Source organism: Platichthys flesus, chromosome 5 (genome assembly GCF_949316205.1).
Source record: "Platichthys flesus chromosome 5, fPlaFle2.1, whole genome shotgun sequence".
NCBI lineage: Eukaryota > Metazoa > Chordata > Actinopteri > Pleuronectiformes > Pleuronectidae > Platichthys > Platichthys flesus.
In genome coordinates, this window is record NC_084949.1 from 14,510,529 (window position 1) to 14,535,701 (window position 25,173).

The following is a 25,173-nucleotide window of genomic DNA, read 5'->3' on the forward strand; positions in this document are numbered from 1 at the left end:
AACTATGAACAAATGTCAGTATTTTTACTCCGCTACATTTTTCAAACGCATTTCATAACAGGTTAACGTTGTTGTTTTTATATTTATATATATATATATATATATAAATATTTAGGCCATGGGGCTTTGTTTGAAGTTATCAACAAGGAGAGGAGGAACTGATCCACTGCTCCATTTAGAGCAGGCTGGTGATATCAGTCCCTGTGATAATGAAGTGTTTTCAGTGGCATCATCTGCAGCATTTCTTCAATATATTTGAACAGTCCGTACTATTTATTTAACAAAATATACAATAAGCACGGATAACGATGTAGTTGACTGATGTTTAAGGGAATAGGCTTCACTGAGCAGGTCCTTTAAAATAATTTTAAGTTTAATATTTAAAAGCGAGTACTTACTTTTACTCAAGTACAATGTTTTTCTAAACCAGAAAGTTTGAGTACTTTCTCCACCGCTGTTTGAAAGTATATAAACTATGACCATGTCAAATCTATTTAGAAATTGTAGCATATATCATAAATGTAGATGTAGCTTGATTGGAGCCTATAAAATGCAGAGTTCACTTGTAAATATATTTAAAGCAGATCTTGATGAGACATTACAGGCGAATTTTCCAGTTTATATTGTGATCGATCATGAATATGTCCACAAGGTCCGTTTAAAGTGAATCATGGAATAGAATCTAGACGTTTTTATTTTACATTCGGTCAATCCTGACGTCATACCGAATTCATTCTGGGAACCATCAGAAGACTGCACTGATTGGACAAATTTTATCACATGTCTGTTTTTATTATTATTACTGACTACTTTACAGAATATACAATAACAGCAAATATACCCACAAACCTGCCAGTGGCAAGAAATACAAGTAAGTTAAATAACTATATCAATAAATCGTCACTCCACGTGTAGGTTTCACTTTCACGCGGGACCTAAACGAACAATTTCACGTTAACTTGTATCATGGCGGAACAGCAGCGGGTCGGTGGTTCGCTTTCACACCGTCACAGATTTGTTTTAAGAAGTTTTCTGTAAACTTTGATCGGAATCAAACTTTAAATGTATCCGATCTGATCACTAACAGGAAGCAGCCAGCGCGTGAGTTTGACTCAGGTGTGTACAAACCCTCAGAAACACGTGTCACTGACGCTTTGTGGAGATATACACGATGGAAACTCGTGATAAGGGATGTCCTGTTCTGTTCTACTGAGGATGCCTTCAAAGCCGCGGACAATGTGGGAATTTTGATCACTTTACCCCTGAAGGTCTTCAATGTTTACAGTTTCCAGATTTGTCCATTAAAACTATCATGACATGTAAATATTCAGTGTTGATATTGCGATAATATATATTCAATATATGTCTAGGATCTTTCCAAGACCTTTCCCTTGTGTTGTGCTTTTTTCACATGACTAAATACAGGTAATGTCAAATTATTGCATAGGAAATGCATGAATGAGGAATATCATTATCTTATAAGGTGTGTTCTGCTGATTAAAAATGGAGAACGTGTACTTTAGATAATCAGATGCTGTCCATAGGCTGGTTGTAGTCTGCATATTCTCAACTGTAAATTTCCAAACAGTTTCTCTGGTTTAAATCGACTCAAGTTCACAAAAAGAAGACCAACCAAAAAACAACAAAACAACTTCACATTGAAGTCAACATTTACAAAAACTAGAATGGCACTCAGTAGAGTTCATATTCGCTAGATGTTTTTGGATCTGTAACAAACTCTACACACTTATTGATATTAGTCAAATTTTTTTTAATCAAGATCCATGAGTTAAATGTTGATAAATGATCCATCTCACAAAGAAAGTGAGAAAACAATTAACAAATCGACCCCCTGATCCTGATCTGCACAAAAATTGAATGAGCTCCTCCCTGACCCACACCTCATCCCTCAACATGGTCATCTGTCCAGTAGTGTCTGTGTCAACCCAGCTGACTAACAGACAAACAAATGCAGGCGAAGCATCACTTCCTGGGCCAAGTTAATAAGTGTATGGCGATGAAGTTGTTCATTCATCAACAGATTAGTTGATGTGTCATTTTCTGTTAGTTTACTAATCAAGTGACCATTGCAACTCTACTTTATCTCAACTGGAGCTCATTCTCTCCAGCCACGTTGCACTCAGTGATGTTGCTGTCCCACTCTGCCTCTCACTGCTGACTGTGTAGATGGATGGTGAAGCAGGCCTGAGCCGTTAAGAAGGAAAGAAGAAGCTGCACAAATCGGTTTTGATGGAGGAACCAAACTCAGATGTTGAGGAGCATGACATCAAGGTAAATTTCTCCTTCAGCTTCAGCTGGATTCTGAAACTTGAGCTGTGACGAGACAACCTCGTGATGCTCATTCAAGCTCTAAACATGACTGGTGCACTGTCAACAGTATTGTAGTGTCATGTTCTGCTGCTATGACAACAGGCCTTTGCAGGCCTGCCTGCAGACATGTGAACTCTGAACTGTGCTGCTTTGTTGCAGTCGTTTGTAGGTATATGGCTGTGTGCTCATTACTACACAGTTTAGAACATGTTGTGCTATCTCTGCTGATATAGTGTTGTGAATATCTTCAGTTAACTGATGCATGAAAAGGAGAGTGTAGGGTAACATTAATCCCTCTCTGTATTTATTAAATAATTACAAAAAAACTAACTCTATCGTATTACTATTGCTGATAGGTCAATATGAGTGTATTTACTTTCCTGCATTACCGTTAATTATGATGGGTTATTGTTCAACTCTTTCAGGAACCGAAAGGCTCAGTCAGCAAGATGACACAACAGTCTGGTAAGAAGGACGTGTGAAGAGTAAAGGTCCGTGTGGTTATGTCGTAACATTTATTAAAACAGCTCGGAGCAATCATGTGACTCCAGTCTGCAGAGAGGGAACATTTCATTCGATAAGAGTGAGTGTGTAATGGGGGAATCGTGTGAATACATAGCACTTTGCAGAGAAATCGTTTTATCACAATATATTTAATTGTATAAGTGATCTGTTGCATAGGAATTATATCTTTAAAAAGTAAGATATTGGTTTAGGACACATTTCTGTTTTCTCACCACAATCTTCTCTTCAGGTGGAACTGAGCGTGATCCTTATGGAGCGGACGTCCTGTCTGCCTTTCCAGTCTGTGAGCCCCATGACAGATGGAGTGAGAGAGGAAGAGGAGGAGAGGTGAGAGAATGTATAAGAGGAGGCCTGACCAGCTTTGGATGGAAACTGTTTGTCAAAACTTTTCCAAACTTTATCTTGATTGCTCAGAATAAATAGAACATGTTTGACAACGTGTTGCATTCATGTTGCACAGCAGGGGGCAGCATTGTTCCAAAGTCCAAATTTGCTTTCTATTTTCGCGTCCACTCACCATTTTTTTTTTCTGGTGCCTCTCTCAGGCACGTCCAAGCTCCCTGCTCGAGTACACCGTCCATCTAGGTGACCAGCACCGTACCACCAACCCCCCTTTCACCCAACCAGCCCAGAGGCCTTGTCCATTCACACCTCCTCTTAGTTCAGTGGCTGCTGCAGTTACCTCTGCAGAAGATCCAGCTGTTTCTGGCCCCATGACTGGCACCTGCAGTCCCATTTGCTCCATGTGCTGTCCCACTGCTTCAGGCTGGGACTCTCTCAGATCCACATCCAGGATTCCCAGCTGCTCTGATGGAGATCCTGTCAGTGCTGCTGCTCACCTTCACCTCCTGGGGGAGTCCTTGTCTCTGATTGGACACCATCTTCAGGAAACAGATGTAGGTCAAACATTTTCTTTGAATACAGCTCAGTGGTGCTTTGTTTTTTTTCATTAAATGACTGTACCTTCATAATGGGAAAACCATAATGATTCTGTTAAATCATGATGAAAGTATTCCTGGAACCAAGCTCAGACCGTTGGAGTGAGATAGGCCTGAAACAAGTATATTGTTTACATGTCTATGTATAGCTATATGGATCTATATGCATATTTTATATTGTATTAAAGCAGTCTCTGGCATCCTCGTTGTAAGACAAATTTAAGGTGTAAGAGATTTGAGTCCTAATCTTTTAAACACATATTCTGTGTAAATGTGTGTTTTCTAAATTCCCTCTGTCCAAATTGTAACTTTTACAGGTTTTTACAAGCGGTTGCACTTGTCATTTGGCTCCTGGAGAACATGCAGCACATTCACTGACTGAAGGAACCTTTGTCGTCTTTATGTGTCCCTGTAGAAAATGCTGAACGTGTCCAGCAGCTTGTCTCTGCTCCTCGACTCTCTGCTTTGTGCCCTGGCCCCGATAATCTGCCTCACCGCACAAATACCAGAGCTCAGGAGCTGCACACAACACACACTGGTGAGAGACGCACACGGACACCACACACTGTCCACACGTGACACTACTGTTCTGTCAGTATTTGATGACACAAGGAGGAAACATCATGTCTCTTTTTAAGGCCTCCACCCTGGAAAACATTGCCTATATGATGCCTGGGCTGTGAGTGATGATGGAGACCACAAGGGCACATGTGCTCTGATAGGTTGAAAGACATTTCAGTTTAGTTTACGTAGAAAAAGTGAGAATCAAAACTATTTCATTATAAAATAATATTGGTTTGCACTTTGTATTTGTGTTAAATGTACACATTAGTTAACGTTTATGTATTGGTTGTTTAATTAAAAGACACATTTGTACACTTATTTAGGCTACTGTTCTTCATTTGAAAATGTACACAGACTTCCTGTTTCTAAAGCTTGATTCACAGTGAAAATCCATCATCGCAAAATGTTGGTCTCTTAGGTTTATACTTATTTATTGATGATACAATTTCCACAATATAATTAGTTTGCATCAGCACAGGTATGGAATGCTGCTATATCTACTCAGAGTCCTGGCCGATGATAATGTTCATTTGATTGCACATTAACAAGAAATAGTCGAGGTAGAGAAGCAACTTAATGAATTCAGTTCTCATCTAAATGTGTTATTGTACGATGGTAAATGTTAAAATGGTGAAATGTTTATTTATCCCTTTGTACATTTAAATAATCATGTATACCAGAGAGTGAATCATTTTCTATATGGAAGCACAAAGCTCAGACAAGCTCAAACTGACCAAACACCTCAGCTGTAATATGTGCTGGTCATTGAGATGCAGGTCATTTCCATGTGAGTGTCTAACCTGTGCTTCTTACTGTAAATCATTAACTTGATTAATGTCAAACAACTTGACAGATACTATGAAACTTAGTGAGGGATGAAGTTTGGGTTAAACAAGAACCCATTTCATGTTGTTGCAGATCTGGATCAGGAGGCGTGTCCTTGATATTTCTTTTCCGCTTCCTTTAACATTGCGAAATTGGGCATTTTGATCTGGTGAATTAAAATGTGGTTTCATAAAGGGACTGTTGGGCCTTGGCGGAGATTTGAGTCACATTCTACTCACTTATTAATCATCAATAAACTCAACACCTTTTAAAGAAAAGTTGGATAATTAATCAATCTAAGACTGAAGGATCTAGTTTGAGGCTCTAATGGTTTTATACTCAGAAGTATTTCATAGGTTCCCATCAAACACTGACTCACAGCACAAGCAGGGCGAAACTTGTTCTATTTACACTGTAAACCTGTCCCGTCGTTCTGGTACCTGCCCTCCGACGGGCTCTGAGGTGATGACTGCAACAGATACTGGTGCAAAGTCAATCAATCATTTTACTCAGGTACTGGACTAAAGAACCATTTTAAGATGCGTGTACTTCTACATTATAATAATTTGTCATCTTCAGCATCAGAGAAGAAGAAGAGAAATAAAATAAAGGGAAACAAAATAGACAGTTTCAACAATATAAAATAATGAAAATAATAAAATCAGGGTTATTATTTTCACTTTATGCTACTAAATACTCTCACTTTATGAAATAAAGTATTTAATCTTAGTATATAACTTTATTTAACAGGATGAGTTACTGCTTCTCCAATGACAACTTCCAGCAACATCCTAATATTTACAGGCGTATTTGACCAGTTATTCCCTTTGGCGACTGTAGACCAGGAAGGACGGCTCATCTCGACAGATTCGCATGAGCTCTGACACTTCATGGGTGTGGCAGATCAAAACCAAGAGAGATTTACATCCGCCTTGGGATACACCTCCTGCGCCCCATCCTGGAATGCTTAGCAGCCAGGAAACAAAAGAAACTTGTTGTGCACGACAGAAGAAAAAAGACATGTGTGCATGTGTTGAGAATTGGGAGTGGCTGTGCGTCTGGTGGTGTTCCTGAGATCGCTAACCTCACCTGCACTGGCAGCTTGTTGGGCAGTCGACATGTACTAGGGTCGAGCGGATGAGTGACGTGACTCAGTGACAGCTGAAGAGACGGAGCAGTGAGAGAAGACGATTCATGAACGCAGCAACAGGGACATCACACAGCTGAGTGAGTATATGTTCCCTATGGTTTTAATAATGAATGTATAAATAACAGTGAGGGAGTTGTCAGTGTCATTTAAACAACTACAAGACTAATACATTTTACTTTCACTATTAGTTTAGAGTTAAGTTAAGTTAGATTCTTATATCTGTGTCAAATACAGTCTTTGTTAAATAAGTCACTGCCTTGTATCATAGTGAACTTGCAATGGGACTTATTTCTGTGTGCGCTTGTAAGTGGATGTGGTTTGTTCATGCCTGCATGTAACTGGGATTATTAAAGTCCTGGTAGAATGTAGTCGAACAGGGCGGGCAGGGTGTGGCTGGGATGCAGTGAGCCACCTAAGAAAAAGGTACCAGTGAAACGAAAGATCACCGTTTAGATCTGGTTCACTCAAGTACAACAGGTGAGAGGAGGACGAGAACAAGTAGAAATAGGAGGAAGGAATGCAAGAAGAGGACAGATCTTTGACTGTGGGACAAAGAAATCAGAGAAGGAAAAACAATCGGAGTTCAAACAGGCATCAGTCTTCACAAAGTTCATGTGTGCTTAAAGATCACTCATCCTTTCTATAAATACAGGATTAGATTATAATGATAAAAACCTTTAATTAAACAGAACCTTTCAAAACATAGTAACCAAGTGCTTCACAAGTGCAAGACTACAAATTGAAAATGAAACATGAATGGAGAACTTCCTGACCAATGAACAAAAAAAATGTAAAGTCTTTAAATCTTAAAGATGTCCCCATTGATCATCAACATCTGAGCACCTGAAACTAAAAGTGCTCGTGTTACTGAGGAGCCCATTGGCTTTGCAACATAAACTTTGGGACTTTCTCATTGCCTGAAGTCACATTAAGTGAGTATTCCATCATCCTAAGGCCCTCACAAATAGGTTCTTGCAGCATAATAATAATTACCATGATAATAATAATCCCCATCATCATAATCATCATTAAAAAAACAATAGGTATCTTGCACCTTCAGGGCTCTGGCCCTATAGACAGAACAGAAGTACAGTTTGAGGGACTGCTATTAGTTCCTCTATAGATACAAATTGTTCAAATGAGCAAACAAATAAAATAAAATCCAGATATTAAAATACTCTCTGGGGTAACTCTACCAGTATAGATCAAGTAATTGAAATAAATTAATCAAACTACTTGGATAAAATCATCTTTTGGGGCATTTTAAGAAGGAACTTAAAATGCCTTATATCCCCCAGGCAGGTTGTGTCTGAAAACAATGAACATTCGTTTCATGAGCTTCCTCAGTTTTACCTGAGATGTATGAGAATGCATCATTATCAATGTCTCATCTTTTCCTTCTTTCCAGCCATGAGTAATCACCTCAGAAGTAGCTACTCTGGGTCCTCAGCCCCGGAGCGGAGGCTTATTCTTCTGGGAAATCTTGGATGTGGAAAGACGTCCTCAGCCGACACCATCCTGGGCCAACTGTCGCCCATCTCTCCCTCTGCCTCCAGGAGCTGCCAGCTGCGACAGGGCATCACCGAGGGCAGGAGCATGACCCTGGTGGAGGCGCCGAGATGGTACTGGAACGGCGGCAAGATGGAGGACAGCGTCAGGAAGGAGACAGAGCGAGTGCTTTCACTGGCAGAACCGGGTCCTCACGCCATTTTGCTGCTGGTGCCAGTGGGCCAGTTCACAGAGGTTGGTTTTTTGCTTCAGTTGTGCTTGAGCTTTTTGGAAAATAACTGTTTGGACAAATCTTTTCAAACGTCAGATTCAGTCAAATTACAATGAACAAAATGAAGCCAGTATAAAATGTAAATCCTTTTATTTCTGTGGATTTAGCAACATGTTTTTCTCTGGTGTTCCCAGATGGAGGGTCGAGTACCTGCAGAGATGGAGCAGCTGTTTGGGGAGGAGTCACTGGATCACACCCTTGTCCTGCTGACGTGTGGGGACTATTTGATGGGAAGAACAGTGGAGGTATAGACATGTACACCTGTCCCCTTTCAAGTCATCTTTATTTGAGTTTAATTAAATTTGGTACTGTAAATTCACACAGAGCAAATTGTTTTCCACAGGAATACCTGCAGAAAGAGAATCCAGGCCTGCAGCAGATAATAGAGCGCTGCGGGGGGCGCTGCCATGTCATCAATAATCGTCAGCGACAGGACAGGGAGCAGGTCCGCGAGCTGCTGGAGAAGGTGAGACAGAGCGATGAACAAATATCGATGCAATTCAGAATTAAATCATTTCATAATTTTATCTTATTTTGTGTGTACTTGGAATGCTATCCAGGGTTTTTTTATTCAGATTTTGTCAGCACTAAATTTAATTGAAAACTGAGCTCTTTGTTACCTCCACCAAACAGGTTATATTTTCACCCCTGTGAGTTGGTTGGTTTGTTGTAATAATAGCTTGCATTTATACTCTCTTACCTGTTTGAAGGGGTATGCAACTTCATCACTAGATGCCACTAAATCCTACACACTGAACTTCCTAAGACATTTTTGACATAAGAATAAGGTGATTTTAGTAGACTGATATTTTTGAGTGTGTGCAATTAGGTACAGATCCAAATCTGGATGGAATGTGGTTTCAAAAGGGAAATGTTAGGCCTTATGGTGGAGGAAAGAATTCAACTGAGTGACAGTGTAGTTAGAATTATTCTGTCTGAGCACGCTGTAGGTCCCAGCAACGCCCTGCTTTCCACTCAATCACACCCAGCCGTGGTCAGGACCGGTTTGGTGATTAATGACTAATCATTAACGCTAACTTTCACTGACCTGGAAATTCATTGTGCAGTGCAAGTTATTATAAAATGTGACATAATTATATGTGTGTAAATGTGAGTTAATGTTTGTTATTCATATAACAGGTGGAGAATATGGTGCAGGCAAAGGGGGTGTACCACAGGAAAACGGTGCAGGAGCTAGATCTGGAGAGACGAGTGAACGAGAGACGACAGGAACTTATGGAGAGTTACAGAGCTAGAAAGGAAGAGAGAATAGAAAGTAGAGGAGAGGAGGGCGGTACCACCTTGGAGACGTGGAGGAGAGAAGAGAGAGACGAGACGGAGAGAAGAGCATATGGAAGTCAAACGTCCAATGGGCTTCATTCAACTCCAGCGCCAGAGCGAGAGTCGTATTCATCATATTCACAGATGCAGGATGACAGGCAGGTGAAGAGGACGCCCAGCTTCAGACTGAACCCAGGTAAACACCCATAGAGCCCAGTATGCAGCCACTTTTGTTTTATATCACAATATCTTAAGGAAAATATGAGCAGAAATCGTGGAGGACTTAGGACTATTTATTGTTTTGCTTTTGTAGATGGAGCTGTACTCTCTCAAATGTCTGAGGTTACATCATCTCCGAAAATGATTACAACGTGTAAGTCACAGGACTTCGTTGGCTTTTATTATATCATTTAACAGTTCACGTATACAATGATCCATGTCTCATTATAATACTTTTTTTTTAATTCTTTACTAAATTCTGGATTTTTTTTTCAGTTCATCACAGAATCAACAGCTTTGAAGAGAGATTCCCCGAGGCGCCTCCAACTTCCTCTCCCTATTCACCCGTCTTCTCCTCCTCCCCTTCCTCGCCGACCTTTGCTGCCTCCTCTTCTACATTCCCCTCATCCTCCTCCCCCTCCTCATCTACTTTTGCCCCCGCCTCTCCCACGTCATCCTATTCATTCCCCTCATCCTCCTCATCCTCTTCATTCCCCTCATCCTCCACATTCCCCTCATCCTATTCAACCTCATCATCAACTTTGGCTTCCACCTCCCACAAATCATCCTCTTCATTCCCCTCATCTTCCTCATCCTCCACAGTCCCCTTATCCTCCACTTCTTCCACATTCCCCTCATCTTATTCAACCTCATCATCAACCTTGGCCTCGACCTCCCACAAATCATCCTCTTCATTGTCCTCATCTTCCTCATCCTCTACAGTCCCCTCATCCTCCACTTCTTCCACATTCCCCTCATCTTATTCAACCTCCCCATCAACTTTAGCTTCTGCCTCTCGCACATCATCCTCTTCATTCTCCTCATCTTCCTCATCCTCCACAGTCCCCTCAACCTCCACCTCTTCCACCTCGTACCCCTCATCCTCCTCATCCTCTCCGGAGCTGCGTCTGGTGCTTCTCGGGCGCTCCGGATCAGGGAAGAGTGCAGCCGGCAACAGCATCCTCAGGGGAGAAGAGTTTAAGTCGGACCTGGACAGCCTCACCTCTGTCACTCAGCAGTGTGAGAAAAAGAAGGCGCTGGTTGAAGGACGAAGGGTTAGTGATTGTTGTTTGGCTCACACTCATTTCCTTTCTCTTACCCCACCAAGTGGCAAAATCCGAAATGACTTTTATGTGACACAATCATTTTGTCGTAAAACAGTCAAAGTCTCCCATGATTTGCCTGTGTTTTTATATTGCTGTATGTGTCTCCTCTCTATCACCTGCAGGTGGCAGTGGTGGATACCCCAGACTGGTTCACTTCAGAGCGAACTCCTGATGAGGTGCGAGCTCAGATCTCCTCCTGTGTTGCTTTGTCCAGTCCCGGCCCCCACGCCTTCCTCCTGTGCGTCCCCTTGGACCAGCCCGCAAAGACCGAGCTCCAGGCCCTCCAGGCCCTCGAAGTTGTTTTCGGCCCGGACGCGATCCAGAAACACACTCTGGTCCTTTTCACTTACACAGATCGACTGAGGGAGAGTGGGAAGGCAGGCAACAACAGCATAGAGGAATATATTGCCAATCAGCGGGGGGATTTTTTAAACCTTGTGGAGAAATGCCGTGACAGGTTTCATGTTCTGGAGAGCGGAGGGGGTCAGGTGGAGAAGGGGAACGTGGCGGAGCTGCTAGAGAAGGTGGAGCAGACGGTGAGGGAGGCCGGAGGACAGTGTTACTCTTGTCCCGCTTTTCAGGAGGCTGAGAACCGAGTGAGACAGAGACAGGTAGAGATTGCGAAAGAGAAAAGAGGCAAAAAGCTGGAGCAGGAAAAATCAAGCGAGGTTGCACAGCTTAACTCTGAGAGGCGTTTGATCTATCCCTACATGCAGTCTGTGGCCGAGGCAGAAGAGGAAGTGAGAGAAGATGAGATAGAGAAAACACGGCATGAGGCAGAGATGAGTGTAAGCACCATGGACATCGAGAGCCTTCCTCCTATTACGCTTTCAGGCTTGTCGCCTTCACTCCTTCGTTCCATTATGGAAAAAATGGAGTCTAGTGCAAAAATGTTACCCAAGCTGTTGTCAGACGGCTCCATGTGGGTTGGTGAGGGAGCTAAGAAGGTGCAAAGTAGCCCAGTGTGGGGGACAGTTGGCAGCAGAGCACAAAACGTTCAGAAGATGATGGCTGATAGTTCAGTTTGGGAAAAGGTGGGAGCTAGTGCCCAACAAGCATCCAAACTAGTAGGAGATAGAGTTCCCAAAGTGGTAGTGGATAGTTCTGCGTGGGTGGGATCTGGAGCAAAAGCAGCAGCAGCAAGTCCCATGTGGGGGAAAGTTGGTTCCGGGGCCAAATTAGTGGCGGACGGGTCCATGCTTGTAGGGTCCGGGATCGGATCTGGGGCCAAGAATTTGGCAAAGAGTCCTGTGTGGGGAAAAGTAGGATCTGGGGCCAAGAGCGGAGCTAAACTGATAGCTGACAGTTCTTTACAAGTCGGAGCTGGAATCGGTGCCGGTGCAAAGAAGGTGGCGCAGAGTCCGGCGTGGAAGAAGATGGGCTCAGGGGCCAAGGCAGGGGCCAAAATGGTGGCTGAGAGCCCAATGTGGGAGAAAGCCAGGACCACTGTTAAAGAGGTGCCCAAGGTTGTTTTTGCGGGCGCACTGCTGGGTCTCCTGCTGGGCTTGTTTTTGTGGGGTCTCCTCGGCGGAGCGCTCGGTGCAGCTGCTGGAGCAGCGGTTACTGAAGTGGGCAGACGGAAGTTCAGCAAGAAAACCACGTTAGAAAAGACGAACGAAGCCGTAAAATCTGTGGAGAGAAAAGTGAACGACAGCGTGGACTCACTGGCAAAACAAGGAGAGAAGGTTCTGAAAACTGAGTGAACGACTGAAGGGAGTGTGTTTGTAAAGTGCTTAACATTAATTAAGACATTGATTTGTTTTGATTTAATACCGTCTCAATACAACTCAAAATCAACTTCTTATTTATTCACATAAATTCAAGATAAATTGTTTTCAACTTCCCTTTTATTCCTCTAGTTTAAGAAAGTTGGTGTTTGTGTCTTTTAAGAAATGTTTAATATTACCTACAGTAATTGATAGATGGATATTTGTCATCCAAGCAACAAATATGAAAAGAATGTCTACATTTGGCCAGAATAACTCAAAGTTGTTAGGGCACATTGTACAAGTATGTAGGTACGTGTTTTATATACAGTCTGCAGTCAGCTTCTGTAAGAAAAAAATGCAATGATTGTAAAAATAATTATTATACTTTACACTATTATTTTGCCAAATTCTTACCCATCACTCAATGTAAGCACTAAAGTCAAGGTGAATTTAAACCTGATTTCTATGTCTGTCAACACGTTACATCATTCACTGAGCACTTTCCCCTTATACTTTATTCTCCTGTACTTAATTAAAGAAAAATGCATTGTTAAATTATTGCTTTTTGTCTCTTTTGAATGATGTTTTTGCAAATTGCCAAACGTAAGGTTTTACAAACAATAATTATTAATATTGTGTATTTAAATATTTCTACTATTGATACTAAATTGACTTAACATTTGAAAAACCTGACAGCTTACCAAACTTGTTTATTACAAAGCGCTGTCCTTACTTTCCACAAACCAAAGCTGCACTAAGACCATCCTTACCACTCCTCACGTGCACGTTTCTGCACGTCATGGCTGAAATTGAGCTTGGTGCATATTTCTACATGTGGGTGTGATGTTGAGAGGGGCAGAGTGTTGGAGGGAAAAAGGGGTCGGAGGCAATGTCATTATCTCTGAGTCCCAGCCTGACCAGCCTCACCCTGTTTGACCTCCTGTATCGGGACAGAGAGGATATAACACCCCAGCACGCTCAACTACTGTTAAGAATAAAGTTTCATTTTGGCATCTTATGCGTCACTGCAGTCTGACTGTTAAAAAGTGCAGTTTAAAAAAACAGGCAATTTCCTCCAAAGGCCTGAAGCAGAAAAATGCGATGTTTTGTAGATTTCGGTGTCTAGATCTGAAGAGATGACAACATGGGTTAAAAGGAGGTTCCTAAGATGCTAACCCTAAATGGATAGTTACAATTCAAATTTTTGAATTTATTAATTGTAATGATTAATTGTGAAAAGTTGTATATTTATAATTCCAAAGCCCCAGATTTTTGTGTGGCTCAGCTACAGATGTCATTTACTTCATAATAACTGTCCCTTACACATGTCTGACAATTTTTTCCCTCAAGATCCATATTTTTTTTTTGATGGATCCTTCCTCCCTGACCCACAGCAGAACCTCCCACCAAGTTGTGTGTTAATCCATCCAGTAGTTTCTGCATAGACCTACTAACCTTCAGACAAACAGACACATATCCTTCCTTGTGAAGGTAAAGGTGGATATGGAAAGTTGAAAGATATGATTAGATCAGAGAAAATATGAGAGGTTTAGCTTGTTTTTTTCAAAGACGACATATTGTCATGTTCCCAGTAGTAACAACACAGATCTAAATTATACAATGAATGATTCAGTTTCAGGGCCCTGGTGTTGTTCATGACTCACTGTCTTTATCACTGCAGCACTTGAATAGAATAGAGCCATTGTTGTTGGTGAACACACGCTTTTCCTACTATGACAAGTTTGAATTTCTACCGTTTACTAGGTTTCACTCTCGACTACTTGTCTCGGATTATTGAAACATGAGGAAAAAGGAAACAAATATTTTAAAGGTTCCTGTTAGGTTTTCAGATCTATCTGAGTCTGACTTGTAGCACAAACACAGGCTCAGATCCAATCACATGATGGGCGTAGGTGCATGTGTTACCAGCCTGAGCTGATTCCTGCAGAGCCGGTACACTGGCTGTTTGTTCTGAATAAATACACACTGCACAACTGTCATATGTGCATCGATAAAACAACGCACATGTGACATATCATCATCTAAGTTGATATGATGGATTTGTAAACAATTTGTACATCCAGCAGCTTTGTAGCAGATACATTTTTCATGTTTTTGACCATGAGAATCTCTTAGTTTTACCGTCTGGTGTTAGAAGCCGAGCAGCTGAAAGCCAAAAATGAAGCTATGAGAGCATTGAGAATGAGTCAGAACCTTAAAGCTAGGGTTGGTAATCCCAGAAAAACTAGCAAGAACAAGCTACACTTTGAACATATGAAACAGAAACGTCCCATCGGCCCTCTCTTCATAGCTACTCCCCCGAAAGACATTTGCGACAGACGACTGCCAGTAAATGTCTTTGCCGTGACTCGCTTGCTAACTTGTGAAGTCTCTGATCTTTCAACTTGAGACCATGGGCAGGCTGCACAGGCAGGCCAGTTAGTGACTGACAAGTACGCTAGACAACTGTTTTGTTTTTCAAGAATTTCAAAAAATTAGATTAACCTTTTTGTGATTCTCTATCAACTTTGTGGAACTTCAGATTCCACATTGTTTTAAGGTCCATCAGGTGTCTCAGTTTGAAATGACAGTGAGTCGCACGGTGCCAACACCGAGCCGGCTCACCTAAAAGGAATGCAGCCATTTTTAAAGGCACACCTGTGCTTTTCCTGCTGTGTGAGACAAACTGCTGCCGTCGCTGCAAAAGAGTCAACAGTTATTGGTTTACCACTTAATACATCACACTGTAACTCCAGGGTGACCATTGTGAGTTTGTTATTTGTGTTGCTACTGAAAGCGACCAAAAACTTTAGCGTGTGCCAGTTGTTATTTGTATTTCATGTAACCCTGCCTCTGTTTTTAATGGTCTCTGTGGTTTCGGAGCGAAGCAGGGAGGGGACAGAGCAGCCTGGCACAGCAGAGCAGACACAAACAGCCGGAGCAGGAGTTGTGAAAGCAGCTCTTCCTGTTGTGTGGTCCCGAAACAGGGTGTACAGGGGTTCCCAGAGCATCCTGGTGCCTGTTTTCCCCCACTCTCTTCCCCCGTGCAGCGGTTGCCAACCCACATGTGCAAAAAATCCATCAAACACACACATACAGACCTCACCTCCACCGCCCCTCCTCCAGGAAACTCGTTGGCCGTCAATGAGACAGCTCTAACTGTAGGCGTTTCCTGGCCACTTGACGGTCGATGCACGCAGGCTAAAAGACGGCAGCACCAACGCACAGCTGCAGCGTACACCCCAAACTTTCACTTATACAATTCCCCCCCCCCCCCCCACGCGTGGACCCCCGTCTCTAACCGCATCCCACATCCACCCTGACCTTCCTCACACAAAACCAGCCTCTATTGTTGCTGTTGCATCAGTCTTTGTTGCGAATTCTTCACCACCGCATCCACTCCACCGCTTACACACACACGCATGCATGTACAATACGTGTGCAAAAGCTTCTTCAATGCAATGACAAATTAATTCAGACGTTTTTTCCCCCTTTTATCAGTAAATAGTTTCAGCTGGCGCAAGGGTTTAACATCATTTAGTAGTTTTAGAACTGGTTTTGTTTATGCCAAGGAGGTTTTGCTTTGAATGCTGTTTATCTGCCCTTTTGCAGGATAGTACAAAAACTACTGAACCAAATTCCTTGAAAGTTGGTGGAAGGGTGGGATAAGGGCCAGGGAAGAACCAACTAACATTTGGAGCAGATTTGGTTTCGTTTTTGGGGATTTCTGTGGAAATACTGTAGACATCTTGATTCAGGCATATTAAGAGGACTAATATCTGAGTGTTGGCCAGTGCTGGTGCAGTTTGATTGAATGTAATAAGGATTCTTTTGGGCCTTGGCGGAGTTATGATGTCTACGGAGTGCCATTCTAGTTGACTTTCCACGAAGGTTATATTTTCAACTGTGTTTGTGGATAGTTAGCAGGATTAAGCAAAAACACCTGCACAGATTGTCAGGAAAACCTGTTGGAAGGATGGGTCAGAAAAGTGCAAATCCAGAATTTCTTTTCACTTTCTTTAACATTTCGTTGCATGTCTAGGGGACTGGCATTCATGAGGCTGTGCATTGTGTGGCAGATCCAAATAAAAATCCAGAGGTGGTGAATTTAAATATTGTTTGAGAAGGACCTCGGCAGAGCTATGAACTCTACTGAGCCGTTGTAATATGTGGTGACATTTGTGTTGATTTATAAACACATGACTGCATTTTATTGTGAAATATGAACGTTCAATATTATTGAAAAGACATACTGACCAATATCTATCTCTCATACTTCTAATTTACTAGCATTGCACTTTTGTATCTGCATCTGATGGTCATCGTGCTACACTAAACATTTGAGGATCCACACGTATGTTCAATGAACGGAAAGCAACAGCATATTTGGATGCTGTTGCGAAATCGTGCTGACGAAGAGCAGTCTTAGTAACGCAGTAAGAGGATGTCAAATAAGGAACAGCAAACTAAGACTTTATTTCTGTCTGGTACAAGTGTGTCACAATGTCAGGGAGGGAGCATTGGCCCTGCTTCTCTGACAGTGAAGACAGCAGGAACGTCCAAAACTGCAACACTGAAATGCAGGAATGCGTGTCGTGCATTTCTTCACACGCACAACAGAGGAGATGCTGCTTATTTACATAGAAACACCTGAGGCTGCATTTTCACTGAGTCTTTTAACCCTCTTTTTATGGGATATATATGATGACATTTTCTGAAACTGAAAAGAAGGTGTTGAAAGGTTGCTTAATGTTCTGAAAATAAAACACTAATCTCTGCCAACGTCATTTACTATTTGAGTTTCCCTTTTTCAAAACTGCAGTTCTGTTTTTTAACAACACATTCTCGGAATCTTAAATGTCTCCCTGTTCTCCAAGTGCATCAGTTTGTTTGCCTGCTTTGAAACCTTGTCTGTAATCTGAACAGAGGTGAATTGACAGGTCTGAAATGTTGAAACTTTAAAAGTTCAAATGTCTGTTATTTCAGAGTTAAGTCTACAACATGCAGTTTTTCTGAGATTGCCACGTTCATGAGGTTTGTGTTTCACAGGATCTTCAGCAGTGTTGACCTGCAGCTCTGATCTGAACCTCTGAAACTGAGCTAGGATCCCGGAGGCAGAGGCATTTGCACCTAATCTATAGTTTGCGCTCAGTTGAAGTACAGTCCAATCACATGTCAATCACATGACTCCTCCAACAATGGAGCTCAACATGGAGGAAGTAAAGATTCCCATCCATTTTTTTGAGTAGATATTTGAATATGCTTTCATTAGATTATTTGATTAAATTACATTTCAAGCTTCTAAACACCTTCTCTCAGTTTCAGTGTGTCATGATCATCCCATATCTTTTTAGAGATTCTACATTGTTGTGGGGGGAGACAGTTTGGGGATTCAAGATCCTAATTATTAGATTTTTTTATTATTAAAACATATGAGGACATTAATCCAGCCTGAAATATTATGTAACTAGATTTCCAGCATAAATCATCCACATGATGAATTCCAATGGTTTGACACTGTGGTGTAATGTTAACCACAGAACACATTATTTTGGAAATAAACAACAGAAAATAGAATTCATGTCTGTCAGCCTCCTGCAGACTTTTTGAAAACACAGAGCCTTGTAATCAATCAATATAGAGACAGTTAAAATGGCAAAATATCACCAACAGCGAGTCTTCCTCTTATTCACATGATTGGGGAGGTGATGCTGGAGCAACGTGTGAGGAGTGAACCATGCCAGCTCTCTCAGACCATCGTCCTGTCTTTCTCTGTCAGTGTGGCAGTTAAACTCCAGCCGGCTGCACACTTCTTTGTTTGCACCTCTCCGGGGTCACCTCTCATCGTTCGTGGCAGCCACCATTCTCATCTGACCCTTGACCTTTCCCAGAATACCTTGGGTCACCAAAGAGGTCTTAGCCCCAAAGCTTTCTTCACTGTCTGTGTCACCATAGCAACTGGATGTCACTGGGGAATTAGCCAGGGCAACAACTGAGTCTGTGGAGTCTCTGCGGGCTTTTGCCACGATGGCTGAGGGCGGCAGGGCGGCGCGGGACCGATAAGGGGAGTTCAGTTTAGTGCTGTCCGAGCCTTCTGCCGTACCTTCATCCCCAGCCTCCTCCTCCTCAGCGGAGTCTCGGCTCTTGTCCTCGGCCTGGTCGTTGAGCAGAGTGACCAGGAAGTTGATGTACTTTACCGCCAGACGCAGGATCTCATTCTTGCTGAGCTTCTTGTCCGGCGGGTGAGTGGGAATGAGTTTCCTGAGCTCGGAGAAAGCCCCGTTCACGTTCTGCTGCCGCCAGCGCTCACGACTGTTGGTGAAGACGCGGCGAGCGATTTTCTGAGGGGGGCCTGCTGGAAACACATCAACAGAGGGTCAGTTTATACATTAACACCAAAAGCTACAATACATGGATCCAACAGTACAAACTGTAGAATGGCACTCAGTTGAGCGCATACCTCCAATAAGACCAATGGCTCTTACCTCGCAATAGTTTTACGATATAATGCAAAAGTAATCCTCAGTAAAAATTATTTTCGTGAAACTTCAGGGTTTTCATATGGATCAGGGGGCGGAGCCAAGATTTCGTATGACTTTCTTAAACATTGAAAACGTTTTTCAACACTTTCGTATATATAGTCGGTTTGTAATTCATTAATATTGCTGAATTTTTTTTGCCATTTTTAGGGGACTGATATTTATGAGTGTGCGTGTTATAATGAGCATTTTTGCTGCAGATAAAAATGAATAAACAGATCCAGTGTATTTAAATGTGGTTTCATGAGGTGACTGTTGGACCTTGTTGGAGCACTTCTAGTTTATTTTAAATCAGTCTCACACACTTTACACTAAGTGCTGCTGTAAATACTCATTAGAGTGATGTGTATTAATCCCTGGCTGAAAATAGACCTCTAACACATGTACCTTTTACTGTGGAAGCCTACGATGCCCACAGGAATTAGGGCATTAAATCACCACCTTAAGTATAAGTTGAGATTCATTTAAAAAAATCGAGTAAATATCCTGCACTAAAAGCCACAAAAGGGTCAAGAGATAAATGAAAACATGGGAATTGATGATAAAGAGGAACAAGCCATTTCCAAACGTCTCCTTTAAATGCAGCTAAAATATTACACCTGACTCTCATGACTGCCGGAGGTTATTTCATTGCATTTGTGTCCACGTGTGAAACTCACAGTCATTGATCTCCATCTCAAAGTGTGACGACGGCCTCCTCTTGATGCGGCTGTTGTTGAGGACGCCATAGTTTCCTCCTGAGGGACCAAGGTACGAGCTATAGACAGAAAGCACAGCACATTGTATGTAAGGGGGATATTATGGCAATTGCATGCAGAATTAGCCAACTTTATATTTTTTATGCAACTGTATATTAAACAATATTAATGTTTTAAATGGTAATTTATTTATTTGCGCAGGTACACAAGTAACAAAACAATTAATAAAGGGTGCAGGGGAGAGGCAAAAAAAACACAGTGGGTGAGTTTTAATCCCTAAATGAAATTTCTTAAAATTACAAAATAAAAAATTAATGACATTGAATTTAATTCAAGTTATTTCTCATTTCTAACCAAACAACAAAACTGTCTCCTGATCAAAGTAATCAATAGTGATCAATTGTAACCTGCCAAAAGTCATTCCATGTGGCAATGTGGCTCATCTAAATCTGAGTGAGAATTGGCCTCTGCTAGTGAGAAATATCAGGAGGATCTGAGGATTAATTAAATAAAAGTGAAGCTATAAATGAGCTGTTCAGTAAGTCTTAAATTGCTCTGGAATATTATTTTCAGTTGAGTGTGTGTTCAAAATAAAAACACATATTCTTACATTTCCTAACAAAACAAACAAGTTGGGTCTTTGCAGAGTCTCTTGTTTTGAATTAGGCTGAACAGACTGGCTTGAGAAAGCAGGAAGACAGTGAAAGCCATTAACTGAGGTGTGAATATGTTTCTGGTGTTGATGGAATGTACGTGCACAGTTTTAGCTCGGCCTCATAAAGCCTGGCTACTGCCTGATTCTTCTTCAGGAGGATGAAACAGACCAACGCTTCCTTCTACAAATGAACCAGAGAGAAGTGGGGAGGCGATCTTATTCCCACACCTCCATGACAGATGGGGAAGTCATAGATGTAGCCACAGTGGGGGGGGGGGGAAGTCCCTTTTTTCAATATAGCTTGTGCTCCTTTGTTGCAGAAAGAAAACTGTGGGAAATCCTTTTTGGAGTAGGGAATAGATGAACAGTAGGAGGGCTTTATAAAGTCAAAAAAATGAATGCTTTACCTCACAAGTGCAATCTACCAGGTGCCAATTCCTCAAACCCAAAAAGAACTTTGTTTGTCTGTTCATCAGTGCAATGTCTAAATTTAGCTGCAACTAAAATAATAATGTAGAATATTTAGAATGACAGCCTGTACAGGTTTCTGCAACAAAACGTACAACCACAAAAGCATTAAATTACATTTCCCAGTAAATGTAGTGTGAGACATGTGAGGCTCTTTTATAACAGCACACATCCTGCTGTCATGTCACAGAGCAGCCAGTATGGAATCCCAGCAGTTGAGGTTTTACGTGAAACAGAAACTTTAACATCTCAAAAGGCCGCATTGTATTTAATTTGATAGTTTAGTGACACACATCTGCTTGTGTTCCTGTTTAAAAATTACTGTAGATGGAGGAGCCTGTGACATTGATTTGTCTTACTTAATATACGGCAGGATATTCTGTGGGGATGCGTGTCAATGTATGATTCTAACCTCATTTTAACGGGTTTTGTTTGTTTTCCTACAACTATATTTAGATTCAATAAATGGTATAAAAATATTCCTAATCCTATACATACCTCTGACAGAATTGCAACATCCTGCAATATTTGACTTTTTATTAACAGGATTATTTAATCCTGGAAAAGATATAAGAGCAGGCCCTCTCCTTGAAGCTAAATAAAATCAGCATGGAAGGCTGTGGCTCAGGAGGTAGAGCGGGTCTACCATTATCATGTTGGAACAACAACTAATCCCCAAATTGCCCTGATGGTCGTGTCATTAGTCAATTCAGTTGTCTGAGAGATATAGAAGTGCCTTGAGTGAATGTGACATGTACTGTAAAGAAATTTGATTAATCGCTATGACTAGAAATGTGCTAGATATTACTACAGTTTATGTATCACTTATTCTGTCTGTTAATCTTGTGGATTTTATGACTGCTCCTTGTGAGGCCTTCAAAAACGAAAAAATCCATAAGGGGAAAATGGGGCTGTTGAGTATAGCGATATCTTTTTTGGTCATAAGGTAAATATGCTGGAAACACTGTCAAAATGGATAATTGCAAAAAGGAAAACGCCAAATTTCACCTGCTGAAGAAGGCATGTGCAGGCAGGTACTGCTGAGGCAGCAAAGACCCGGGGGAATGAGCTGAGGGACCTCCAGTGCACGCCACAGTCAAACAGGTCTGATGGCCGCGGCGAATGCCCCCATGAGGCCTGTGCAGGAGGCCGGGGATTGGATGGAGGGCGGTCAGAGGGGTGTTGGGCAGCGGCAGAGGTGGCTTGCTGTGACCGAGACTGATGACCGGTATGTGGGGAGGAAGAGGAGAGGATGATGAGGATGATGATATAGCGGTTGGAGGTGGGAGCGTAAACGGAGATGTCTTGGCGGGAGCTGGGAGGAGCGGAGGAGGAGAAGAAAGAGTTGGGGACCTGTAGCAGGTAGCAGCAGGGGTTGTGCTCTTTCCTCCTTCTTGCTTGTCCCCCTGCTCTTGCTGGGTCTCCATGGCGATGGGCTCAAGCGCAACAGCTTTATCCGCGCAGTGATTGGCCAACACCGATGTTGTGGTGATGGAGGACTGAATGGAGACAGTGTTGGGGACATCTGTGTGTCCCCTGGGCCCTGTGTTCTTAGCAGGACACGGGCTGCTGACAGCTGAAGTCTGGTTCTCCGAGGGGCTGTGCTGCTCCACGGACACACACGTGGGCGAGGAGGCAGAGAAAGAGGAGGAGGAGGAGGAGGAGGGTCGAGATTGGTCCGGGGGTGAGGTGGGGGGAGTGGTGGGCTTCAGCTTCTCCATCATGATGGTGAAGCCCCAGAGGGAATCCCACCGTCTAGTTCTCTCTGCTGCCCACGTGCTGTGAGCGTGTGTCCCTGCGAAGTCTTTATATGTGTATGAGAGCTACTAACATGTTCCACTTGCAGCTAAAGCCTTTTAAATCTCTCACAGCCCAAGGTGACTGGAAGTTCTTTATTTCCTCTTCCTTTGCTCCACTCTCCTGGCGACTGTGCAGTTTTTTCTTGCTCTAACATATAGATTTGTCAGTTGGTCTTTTTGCCGCCACACAGGGTCAGCATTTGAGTCTTCAATCCATCCCCCGCTGGATGATTATAGAAACGCAAAATGAAACAAAATGTATTTATGTCTGTGTTGCAGTCATGAATGAAGAGCTTCTTCTCTCCTGTTGTCTGTGGGTGCATGCAGCGCAGAGCTGAAGTGGGTTTATTTGGTCAGAGATGAACTGGATGACTCTATTTTCCTGACAGTACATCCTGAGCGGCAGATTCAACTTTTCAGACGAGTCCCTGTTGGCTGCTCTTGATGAGTCCTTCTGTCTATATGTCCGTCTGCGCTTAGTTTGAGGATGTGAGTCAAAATCCTTTAAAGCATTCAGAACATCCCAGACCAGGGAAGATTGGATTGGTATCAAAGAGTCTGTTGAACAAAAGAAGAAAAGCTCACTCAGGATATATAGATATATGCATGGTTTATATTAACGGAAAAGATGTGGAAATGTGGTCAAAGGTCAAAGTTTGCACCAGACCTTGAACTAAACTGTGATGAAGTTGTTCTGGAATCTGAATTTACTTCATGGAAGATTTACAGATTCTGATGAAGCTCTGCTGCCGTGTCTTCAAGCAGGGAGACACACTCTGCTCTGCAAGGCGAGGACATGATGATGTCTCAGGTTTTGCAATCGCAATTGTTCCTGTTTTATCTTTTCTCGTGGTCGTGACTTTTCGCTCTGACTGTTCCGTTTTTTTAATGATGATGTGTCGGGTCATCGTTCTGAGGTACAATCTTTTTATGTCACAGTTTTATATTCATTTCCATTTAAACAACTTGTTTAAACGAACCGCTAGAGAAGCTGACAGAATCACTGATGAATGTTCAAAGGGGACCTTGTTAAATACTCTATACTATAAATATAAGGTTAGTTATCCTGAAAGAACAATCTGTGGCTTTTATTTTTCTAAGAAGCCAAGTAGCAAAAAGTCACATATTTATATTTTGTAGAGACGATAGGATGTATTTAATATTTGTTTATATTTATTTATTTATTATATAAATTTAATATTTTGTCAAGGGGAGCCTCTATCCACAGAGAGCTTAACTGAAAGTTTATACAAAATTAGCTAATAAGAAATACTTTTAAATTACTCATATCAAATATTTTTTGATGCAATTGCTGAACCTTTATGCTACAAATGTCATTCATGACATTTATGCATTGGTCATTGCCTCACAATGCTTATGATATTGTATATTTATATAAAATATATGATTATTTCTTAAGCAGAGCACTTTCCAACCCATATGATTTTTATTTTATTTTTATTTTATTTTATTTTATTTTATTGTATTTTTTTGGGGGATTTTAGCTTTTTACTGAATGTACAAACAAGTAGATGACATAACAACCGAAACTTCTGCTTTATATGTATTGTTCTCGTTATTTTATTATTATCAAATAATAAAATGCTGCAAACAGCTCACAGACTAAAACACGAGTCAAGTGAGATAAACAAAACGTCCAATGATGTTTAATACTCACAGACACATGATGACATCCATCGGTTTGTCCTGTAAAATCCATCAGAGTTCCAGTGATGTGTGAACGCACATGTTTTATCTCCTCAGTGTTTAACGTCTTTCTCCTCCTGCTCCTCCTCCTCCTCCTCCTCCTCCTCCTCCTTCTCCTCCTCCTTCAGGTCGCTCACACTCGTCTGCAGTCTGTCACTGTCTGTCTGTCTCTGAGGTCAGAGATGGAGCCAAACTTTCCGACACCAGTCAACATAACTCCTCGTGCTCAGGTGAGACCCCTCTGAAAATGTATTATTCGAAATTAAATAATAACAGTAATTATAATAAAAAAGTCCAGGGTATTCACAGACACATGCTTACAGAATGAGACGGACCGCCGTTTATATTAGTTTTCTTTTGTTGTGAAGTCGCTCCTCTGAATGAAGACAAACTCAAAGCCCGGGGAGGATGGAAGGTGCGGGGGTCCCTCTTGTCCATATGTCCCTCTCACCTCTGTTACTCTTCTCTCTCATTTTCACTGTTCGGTCTATCCCTCACGCTCCTCGCCAAGAAGACACAATGCTCGAGTTGGTTGCCAGTCATAGAGAGTCTGGTACAGGCAAGTGTGAGGGAGAGAGACAAGGGGGAAGAGAGAGAGAGGGAGAGAGAGGGAACCATGTTGCAAGGAGAGTTTTCCGCTCCCTGCTGGACAAGAGGATGTGCTCGTACAATGTGGTGGCTGCTGATAAGAGCCTCAAAAGCTGCCTGTGGCCTGTAGATAAGGAACCTCCACCAGCCCCCCTCCCACCCCTCCACCACCAATACCAGCACACACACACTTCTCATGGCACACACACACACACACACACACAAACACACTCACACACACACACACACACACACACACACACACACACGCACACACACTCACACACTCAC

At 42.1% G+C, this 25,173-nt stretch overlaps 3 protein-coding genes across 8 annotated transcripts; 2 read left to right on the forward strand and 1 right to left on the reverse strand.

Moving 5' to 3' along the window:
• Window positions 1-964: 964 nt before the first annotated feature.
• Window positions 965-4,676, forward strand: LOC133953320 (HMG box-containing protein 4-like). 2 transcript variants are annotated; one of them, XR_009920683.1, is made up of 7 exons: window positions 965-1,116; window positions 2,188-2,292; window positions 2,757-2,822; window positions 3,086-3,183; window positions 3,402-3,752; window positions 4,210-4,332; window positions 4,433-4,676. XR_009920683.1 is itself a non-coding variant. In XM_062387196.1 (7 exons), the coding sequence occupies exons 2-7, from the start codon at window positions 2,251-2,253 to the stop codon at window positions 4,475-4,477; spliced, it is 699 nt and encodes a 232-aa protein (XP_062243180.1). In that variant the 5' UTR covers window positions 965-1,116; window positions 2,188-2,250; the 3' UTR covers window positions 4,478-4,676. The 2 variants fall into 2 exon arrangements, 1 of the variants encoding a protein (XP_062243180.1); XM_062387196.1 differs by having other exon boundaries at window positions 2,757-2,796.
• A 1,291-nt stretch (window positions 4,677-5,967) lies between these two features.
• On the forward strand, window positions 5,968-12,983 carry LOC133953277 (uncharacterized). 2 transcript variants are annotated; one of them, XM_062387110.1, is made up of 8 exons: window positions 5,968-6,410; window positions 7,742-8,076; window positions 8,248-8,358; window positions 8,457-8,579; window positions 9,254-9,590; window positions 9,708-9,767; window positions 9,890-10,668; window positions 10,842-12,983. In XM_062387110.1, the coding sequence occupies exons 2-8, from the start codon at window positions 7,744-7,746 to the stop codon at window positions 12,420-12,422; spliced, it is 3,324 nt and encodes a 1,107-aa protein (XP_062243094.1). In that variant the 5' UTR covers window positions 5,968-6,410; window positions 7,742-7,743; the 3' UTR covers window positions 12,423-12,983. The 2 variants fall into 2 exon arrangements, with proteins under 2 accessions (XP_062243094.1, XP_062243095.1); XM_062387111.1 differs by lacking the exon at window positions 9,708-9,767.
• A 3,897-nt stretch (window positions 12,984-16,880) lies between these two features.
• Window positions 16,881-24,947, reverse strand: lyl1 (LYL1 basic helix-loop-helix family member). Of its 4 annotated transcripts, none has more exons than XM_062387164.1 (5): window positions 24,746-24,947; window positions 24,266-24,535; window positions 21,797-23,145; window positions 19,627-19,724; window positions 16,881-18,783 (listed from the first exon to the last, which is right to left on the reverse strand). In XM_062387164.1, exons 3-5 carry the CDS (start codon window positions 22,510-22,512, stop codon window positions 18,263-18,265), a joined length of 1,335 nt encoding a protein of 444 aa, XP_062243148.1. In that variant the 5' UTR covers window positions 22,513-23,145; window positions 24,266-24,535; window positions 24,746-24,947; the 3' UTR covers window positions 16,881-18,262. The 4 variants fall into 4 exon arrangements, with proteins under 4 accessions (XP_062243148.1, XP_062243147.1, XP_062243149.1 ...); XM_062387163.1 differs by having other exon boundaries at window positions 24,616-24,947; XM_062387165.1 differs by having other exon boundaries at window positions 16,881-18,780; window positions 24,266-24,947.
• Between the last annotated feature and the right edge of the window lie 226 nt (window positions 24,948-25,173).

Coding starts and splice junctions, on each gene's coding strand:
- LOC133953320 (XM_062387196.1), top strand. CDS start 2,251: ATGGAGGAACCAAACTCAGATGTTGAGGAGCATGACATCAAG. Junction 2,293..2,756: donor TTGAGGAGCATGACATCAAG/GTAAATTTCTCC, acceptor CAACTCTTTCAG/GAACCGAAAGGCTCAGTCAG. Junction 4,333..4,432: donor GCTGCACACAACACACACTG/GTGAGAGACGCA, acceptor TCTCTTTTTAAG/GCCTCCACCCTGGAAAACAT.
- LOC133953277 (XM_062387110.1), top strand. CDS start 7,744: ATGAGTAATCACCTCAGAAGTAGCTACTCTGGGTCCTCAGCCCCGGAG. Junction 8,359..8,456: donor TGATGGGAAGAACAGTGGAG/GTATAGACATGT, acceptor TGTTTTCCACAG/GAATACCTGCAGAAAGAGAA. Junction 9,591..9,707: donor CAGCTTCAGACTGAACCCAG/GTAAACACCCAT, acceptor TTGCTTTTGTAG/ATGGAGCTGTACTCTCTCAA.
- lyl1 (XM_062387164.1), bottom strand. CDS start 22,512: ATGATGGAGAAGCTGAAGCCCACCACTCCCCCCACCTCACCCCCGGAC. Junction 19,725..21,796: donor GCACATGCCTTCTTCAGCAG/GTGAAATTTGGC, acceptor TTCTGTCTATAG/CTCGTACCTTGGTCCCTCAG. Junction 18,784..19,626: donor TGAGATGGAGATCAATGACT/GTGAGTTTCACA, acceptor ATGTGTTTCCAG/CAGGCCCCCCTCAGAAAATC.